Here is an 8,173-nt window from a genome sequence, read left to right as displayed (position 1 = left end):
AAAAAAAAAAAAAAAAAGAATTCATGAATCATTGTGATCAAGAATAATAAAATAACAGCTTTTTAATAACAGAACAACTTACACAGGTCCTGAACTTCTAAGTAGAAATAAGCATTTATAATTTGTTTAATTCAGCATCTTCTTCAAAATCAAAACATGACAGTATGTTAATTAATCACAGCACAGTGCTTCTCAGTTTTGTGAAACATTTCCATTTTTAAAAACACTTTACAGACATATGGATAGTGATACATATTCTACTTCTCACCAGGATCAATTCCACAGCCATCATAAACTATCGATGGCTGGAAGAAATAAATCTGCATTATTATTTCAGCCCAAATTTGTATCTGTAGATGCTGACATTATCAGGAACCTTACAAATCACAAGGTGATTGTTTTGCAGTTCACAGGTCCACTGCACTAGTCATTGGAACTTTGAGAAATCTGACAATGGTATGAAATAGTTTTTTTGTTTACTCCTATTGCTCATGTACTATGGGTAAGTGGTTATTTGAAACATGCTGAAAGCTTCCTCAGTTTCAGAGTTATCTGCTTGTTGATATTAAAGCTTTACTCGGGCCATATCCAAGACACCGCTCTCTGTTACACAGGACCTCCAGGTAGCTAGCAGGAGTGTGCACCAGTGTCTTCTATTGATTTCCTCACGACAGGCATGGAGGAGTCAGAACTGCCACCCCTCTCCTAAAGCCTGGTCAACAGAGACACCGGGCAGGGCCATGTCAATGGAATATCAAGCATACCGAGAGCCCTCTGAGTGGGGTAGATGTTTGGAGGGAAGACATTGTGTGTAAGAAGCCTAGGTAACTCTTTTAATGGGTGTTACTGTGGATAGGAACAGAAATGGGACAGTTGCTGAAAGGGTAAATAGGATTAAGGAAAGTTCTTTGAAAGCTGAACACTGTAAGTCATATTAGGCAATGAAAATCATGTATGAGAAAGGTATCATAATAGAGATTTTTTTTCCACCAGAAGACCAGAGATAGGCACCCTAAGACAGTGGGTAGAGCCCGCTGGAGAAGGTGGCTTCTGGCCCTAAGGGTTTGGGCAAGATGGTACTGATGAGGGCAAATTAGCAGAGTTCATTTTAAGAGGTTCAGAGTTTTTAAATCTAATTATGTCTGTTCGTAAGATGTGCAGAGATATCACCATTCAGCAGGAGAAGCGATGGATGAGTTAGAGATCTGAGAAAGGCAAGAGAGCTGAGAATGTTCATCATTGCAGGTGGTAAACTGAATTGATTAGGACTCTGCAGTCTGCTGTAACTGCATTGAGCTACTGTTTAAAAACATGGCCATGGATCTGAAGTCAGTCCAAAGCACACAATTGCATTCTTTTAAATAGAAGCACACCACAGCTTAAAGGCTGTCACAAAACGATGACGACTGCATCAGTCAGGGCTGAGGCTTTCTCCCTAAGGGAGTTGGAAGGAGATGGTGAGACAGAGGAATGAAATGTCCATGAGTGGAGGATGATGGGCTCCACGCCAGACAGGAAGCAAAGTGGCACACAGGAGAAGTGAGGGAAGAAGGAAAATAGTAATAGTGCCAGCACGGAAGATTTGGGGTAAATTAGTAAATGTCTAAATATCTTTGACCAAGTTGGGCCATCACTAGAAAGCACGATATATATTTGTAACTTGATTGTTTTCCATTATAATGACTGATAATAGCTGTGGGTGACCATGACTGTGATATCTGGAATAGGAGGAGGAAAGAATAGATACAAAGGCGTAAGCTGCGCCGATCAGCGTGATGCTGATTGATCACTTGTGCGGCGCTCCACTGCGTGAAAGCCATCCGGAAAAGTGCTGGGAAACATCTTGGGAACCAAAAGGTAAAGTCCTTGATGAATTCGAGGAGAACGATAATAACAGACCGTGCTTGTTACAGTACTGGGCATGCCCCGCAGGGCAGTGCTGCGTGGAGGAAGCGGGAGGTGCACACCGGCCAGGAAAGAACTGGGGAGGAAGCAGTCACACGCTCCCTCTCAGCCTTTGAGGTGGAGGGTGCGCCTGCAAACGCTAATTCCACAGCGCGTTCTTCAAGGAAAGACAAAGAAATCCATTGCTGCCGGAAGGGGAAAGACACAGTGTGGTGGACAGCAGGCCGTGCAGGTTCATGGATACGTGGAAGCTGCAGTCATGACATGAGTGCTCTCAGATGGGTTTAACTTGGACGATGGGCCGGAAGCGGAGCAGGTGCCAGGGTGGCAGTGTGCGTATCTAAAGTAGGAGAAATGCAAAAGAGAGCAGGAACTCTGCCCCAAGGGAAAATCTTGAAGTGTGTACAACATGCTTGATGGCAAAACTGTGAAACCTTTTCCCCGCGTTTCCCATCTATAGAGATACACGCCTTCCTACGCTCTCACCCCAGTGCGAATCCTTCCGCAAAGCTTCCTCCAACTGGTTTAGCTCAAAGGACGCAGCTGTTCTAGGAACCTCTGGTGTAGTCCATTGCACACACTGTGCTCTCTGAGAAGAATAATAAACTGCCATACACCATTCCCTTCAATATTCTGTTTATAATGCTTCCCAGCTGGAATATGAGTTCTTAAAGAGTGAAGACTATGCTGCGTACTTCTGTGAATTCTCCCAAGTAATTTACAGAGTAAACTTTACTGTAAAAGTTTTCATAAATATCTGTTGTATTAACCCTATTGTTAAAAAATACAAGTGTTCTTACCATGTATTTACTAGAAAAGTTTTCCCTATCCACAGAGTTGAATGCAATTTTCATATAAATTAATTGCACAATAACATGATGTTTTACATAGAAAACCCAAAAACTTCCGCCAAAAGACTCCTGGAATTAATAACTAAATTTAGTAGTGTAAGAAGATACAAAGTCAACACACAAAAATTAATAGCGCTCCTGTACACCAATGATAAACTCACAGAGAAAAATTTAGAGGAATAAGACCATTCCCAATAGCATCAGGAAAATTTAAATACTTAGGAACTAAGCTAACAAAGAAAATGAAAGACCTGTACAGTACTCTGAAATGTCTCATGTTAAGTAAAATAAACCGGATATAAATAGCTTAAATATCATTTGGTTTATATGGGAAACCATATAGATAAAGAAGGGCCAAATATAAATAAGGGCAAAATAAAGTAGATAATAGGGAATAGCGAGATAGACCTTGTGTACATGGAAAGAGGACAAAGAGATGGATGGAGGCAAAAGGAGGGGAAGGAGAGGGGATTTGAAAAAAGAATTGAGATACATCACATCCGTGTACCAGCTCCCAAGAGGAAGGTGACCTCTACGCACTATAAACATATGCTAATATAAATACAAGTATATACAACTTTTAAAAACACTATTAGTACTAAGAAAGTTAATTCCACAATTCAGCAAATATTGCACTTTGGTGTTAGTGTTTTAATTACAATTTTTAAAAAATGCATATTAAATGGATGTCTCAGTGAAAGTGCTCTTACCCACTAGTCTGGCCAGGAAGTAGGGATTTGTTCAATCCTTGAATGGTACAAAGGTAAACGGACATCACAGCCTTCCGTGGAGATGGCCACACTAGATTATGCATGTGATTTAACTCCACTAAGACTTTTTCAGAATTCAAAAGCAAGGAAAGAAAGAATAAAGAGAATTTGCAAACAAACTGTCTCATCCACACACACCATCAACTTAGACGTCTATAGGGACAGTGGTGTTACTATTATCATTACTGGTATCACCACTGCCATTTACTTAAAACTGATTGCCAGCTCTTTCTTCTTTAGTTTTCGCTTGCCTTTTCACATGCACTGCAGAAACCCTCTCATTCCTAGGGCTGAGTCACCTTGACAATAACTTACATGCGAATGCTTTTTATTGTTTGGACTTGATCAGAAAAAGAAAGAGAAAGAAAGGAAGGAACAAAGGAAGGGAGGAAGGAAGGAAGGAAGGAAAGAAGAAACAAAAGGGAGGAAGGGAGGAAGGGAGGAAGAAAGACTATATCAGTAACTATAATAAGTTTTTCTCATGGTTCTTACCTAATGATTTCCAGGAAGAAAGTTCAGTTTTGTGCTGGGTTTGGGGTCTTTACTCAATGCATTTCCATGCCTACAAAAAAGATTAAATATTAAAACTCCTTGTTTTAGTCTTTAAGACAAAAGATTATTTAGTGCTTATTTGCATAATTAATAAATAATACAAGTTTATTTTTATAAATCAATGGGAAAATCAATACTGCTATATTTAAATAATCCTTAATGTGGCTCTTAATAGGTTCCTATGTAAGTCATAATAATTTATGTTCTTAAATTGAGGTTAATAGATGAGTTTGTTATTAATAATTTGTGATATTATCTTTTCTTCTAGATAGAAATAAGTTATTTCCATGCTCCTTTAAGCCAAAACTTTATCCATTTATGTTCTCATTCCTCATCATTAAACAAGCAACTCAATGTAGAAATGGTCCTAATAGTATCCAGGGCCAGCACCAGTACTGGATTACAGCGCTTATTTGTAAATCTGCTTCTGTTTTCTGCTTTGTCCTATCTATCCTTTTCTCATTTGTTCTTATCTAGAATTTTATGTGGTCAACTAATACTGATTAATTATAATAAAACTTTTTTAAAAATTGATAAATAATTTTAAAATCAGTGTTTTATAACCCTAAATTTCAAACATATTGAAGCATTTAGGTCTACAGCCATACCACCCTGAACACTCCTGATCTCATCTGAAGCATTTAGACCTCAATTCTAAAGCCTAAAGTTTCTTTCTGCAAAACATCAAATCTACTTTTACCTTGGTACCAGCCCAGGCTCCTCGGTGGTGAGACTTGACTGACCTGATCTGTGACGGTGAGGGAATAGTCTTGAAGAAGCAGGAGTACTACATGTGAAAGAGTGAGCACAGCGATGAGGACGTTTATAAAGAAACTAAGTGCTTATTTCTATCAAAAGTGATCAGAATTAATTCTGTGCTTTGACTTTAATCAACGAGCATTAAGTTTATGAAGTAGCACCCTCATGCAAAAACTAAAAATGAATAAAGCAGAATCTAAGCATAATGCCCATTAGTATTTTGTTTAAATATTAAAATAAATATAATATTCTTAAATCAATTACACAACATTTCTGTAAAAAAAAAATCTGTGTCCAATTTGGGAAAAAGGGGAAAAAGGTAGAAAATGCCTTGGATATTAAAAATATATCAGCTTTCTCTGCTTTCTCTACATTCAAGAAAAAAAACATGCTACACAGCTGCCATTGGGTAACCGGGGAGAAGTTCCTAGCTTGACAGCTACTGTAGCACAGCACTCTGTTCCCATCATGCACTGCTACGCACCGCACGCCCACAGACTGGCGGCCATCTTACCCTAGTTCCAGGTCAGAACGTCATGGCAGAGAAATGTTGGAAATGGATACAGTACACACTTTTAAACCCATCTATTATATTTTCTTAATTCATTGTCTTTTTTGCTATTCTTTAAAAAAAGTGTTAAATTACTGATTCAGGAAAATGATATCATCATTATGACCCCAAATATTGTTCTAAGCTATATGTTGCCTTCAAAGGGCAGCTGTATATTCACTGTGCCTTCTCCAGTTCAAATAAAAGTTGTCCTTTGTAAGACTTTACTGTCATGAAAATACAGTACTCTGTTACCTTTGTATTCTACTGCATTACCTCGTGGAGTGTACATTTCCTCTTCCAAGATAAGAGGCAGTCTCACATTAGAGAATAAATATATACAACTCCTACTTAGCTGTTCCCAGTTTTATGCTTTTTTTTCTTGGTGCTGGGAATCGAACTCAGAACCTTATGCTGTGCCACTGAGCTATCTCCCTGGCCCATTTTTGTGCTTCTTAAAAGGAAAATAAATCACCCTTACACATAGCTGAACTACATTTTGTGTCTTTACTTTGCTTCCATCCAGGCTTAAGTAATACTTTATCTGTGAAACCCGCCCTGCCAGATCACTCCAGACAGGAGCAAGGGGCACCAGAGATGGGGTTTAAGCTTCTTCACCCCCACTTTCCTCTCCTTCCCAGTCCAGCTACCACTGTTCTGCTGTGTCCTTTGCATTAATGGCTGAACTCCCCAGGACAGGTCCTGGCAGCTCTCCTCTCTGTACCCGGACCAGCTGTCACATCATCTAAGCCAAAAGGGCCCAAGAGGTAATTCTAGATGAACCCAACTCTCCTTTGATAGTAAATATAGTCAGACGTCTCAATCTTGTTAATGCATACATCAGCTAATTTCCATTTCAATATTTTCTGTAGGAAATTTGAAATCTCATTTCTTTTCCTTTCTTTTTTCCCCCAAATGATTCTTAGCTTGAATCATTTGATCGAGCATTTAAGTGAACTAACAATGCTTTTGAACCAGAAGGTCTTGCTTAACCTCCTGAATTCAACTCTGAAACACAGATATTACTCTCTCAGCTTTGTTGTGATTGCCAGAAGGATAACATCTCTATGGTACTAAACGTAATAGGTGGATTTCCACAAGCTTTTCCCTGCACTTTCGTCCTGTTCTTTCAAAGTTGTCCTCCATGGACTTTATGAGCTATGAACAAAAGCAAATGAAAACAACAACTGAAATCTTACTCTTTGAAGAGGCACCAGGCAAGAGCATACAGACACGTCAGGAAAAGAGCCGTGGTCAGGGTCAGCACTGCAGGAAACCAGGTATCCGGGGTCCAATAATACGAGATCTTCCTTAACACAGAAGTCGTGATCTGAGAAACACAGTTCTTACTTACTAAGCGTCAGTGGAGCTATTAAAATATGAAGTACAGTATCTTTGAGTTCATTAGCCAGATCACTGTTTCTCCTTCTGTTCTTTGAGATGTGATTATCACCTGATATTATTTTAAAAATTAAAAAGTCTGCATGCGGCAACTTATAAGGCAAAATAAAGAAACTGTTCTGCCAATAAATACACATGTTTTTCTTTAGAAACAAATGTCTTCATTCCCGGTATTAGCTCTAGCCAGAATCCTCTTAACTGCTCACTGGGTGAACATCTGGCCCCTGCCTGGCTTTCCTTCACTTTTGCTGGAAGCCCAATTTTGGGGTAGAAACCACCATATTTCCCCTATGGGATCAGATTTCTATAGTAACATCTACATATTTCACCATATCTGTTTCTTTCAATTCTGACTCTTTTCCCTCTTGGGAAATAAACTCGTACAGATCAGGGACCATTTCTTGCTCATTTTGGGGGCCTTATGTAGTTTTTGGCCCAGATAAGACATGAATGAGTATTGGCTAAATGACAGACAGAACGACTTAGCAAGTGTTTACACGGCAAAGTATTATTTCAAAAACGAGTCAAATCACCATGGGTCTTCCTTACTTCCTACCATAAAAATGGACTGTTTTTTCTCCAGCTTATATATTTCTCTTACTGCCTGGAGAATGGCCACTTAAAAATGTAGGAAACAAAATTTACTGCAGATTCTAACCATCCTCAAGAGTCAGGAAGAAGACATTCCACCAGATGGCAGCGGAAGACAGGGTAAATTTGACCAAGCCTGGAGTTCAGGGCAATATTTCTTCATTTAACCCAATTCCTGATGTGAGCTCCACAGAAGTAGGAAAAAAAAAAAAAAAAAAAAAAAAAAAGGTGCAGGCGAAACAGAACTTTCCAAAAAAAAAAGGGAGCAGTGATGTCAGTAGAAACAGCACCACTTACATAACTCAGCGAGGGGAACCCTGGTTACTCTGTTGGAGTTTGCTGGTCTTTGAGAGCAAATACTCTGTGCTTAAACATTCTACTTTATAGGACAATGGTACGGGCATGTCGAGACAAAGAAAGATCAGGAAATAGGACTGGGTTGAGCTTTTTGAAATGCTGTGCTCTTATTTTCCTAAATAAATAATGCTGCACTTTATTTCCAAAGAATAAATAAAATAAAAGGATGCCAATTCATCACTTAATCACTTACCTCTTGTTATGGTCAGGGTTCACAAGGAAAACAATTTAATACAGGACACGTAATTTATAGGATTATTTTATAGCAGTCACCCAGGGAGTCCAGTACAAAGGAGAGCAGGAAATCTGCACACACACTAAAGACCCAAAGACTCCAGCTGGATCCCACTGCATTGTCCTGAGTGAGTCCAGCTGAAGACCTAGAGCCTATCACAGTGCACCCAAGAGTCCAGCCGGAGGCCAAGAGCCTGCAACAA

At 39.3% G+C, this 8,173-nt stretch overlaps 1 protein-coding gene across 2 annotated transcripts in view; it reads right to left on the bottom strand.

The window, feature by feature from the left end:
- Positions 1-8,173, bottom strand: part of LOC102004045 (protocadherin Fat 2) — a 94,339-nt gene that overhangs the window by 6,256 nt on the left and 79,910 nt on the right. Inside the window, exons 20-23 of one of the 2 annotated variants that reach the window (XM_005377195.1) lie at positions 6,587-6,717; positions 4,779-4,865; positions 4,019-4,088; positions 2,098-2,245 (exon numbers count right to left, since the gene is read on the bottom strand). In XM_005377195.1, the coding sequence (XP_005377252.1) occupies positions 4,019-4,088; positions 4,779-4,865; positions 6,587-6,717 (288 nt within the window). In that variant the 3' untranslated portion in view covers positions 2,098-2,245. Of the gene's footprint in view, positions 1-2,097; positions 2,246-4,018; positions 4,089-4,778; positions 4,866-6,586; positions 6,718-8,173 lie in introns of those variants that run through there. The other variant, XM_005377194.1, reaches the window with a different exon arrangement.

This window comes from Chinchilla lanigera, unplaced genomic scaffold, assembly GCF_000276665.1.
Source record: "Chinchilla lanigera isolate Chin_1 unplaced genomic scaffold, ChiLan1.0 scaffold00009, whole genome shotgun sequence".
NCBI classification, from domain to species: domain Eukaryota; kingdom Metazoa; phylum Chordata; class Mammalia; order Rodentia; family Chinchillidae; genus Chinchilla; species Chinchilla lanigera.
The sequence above is the reverse complement of the archived record's forward strand: the minus strand, read 5'-3'. Positions and strand labels throughout refer to the sequence as shown.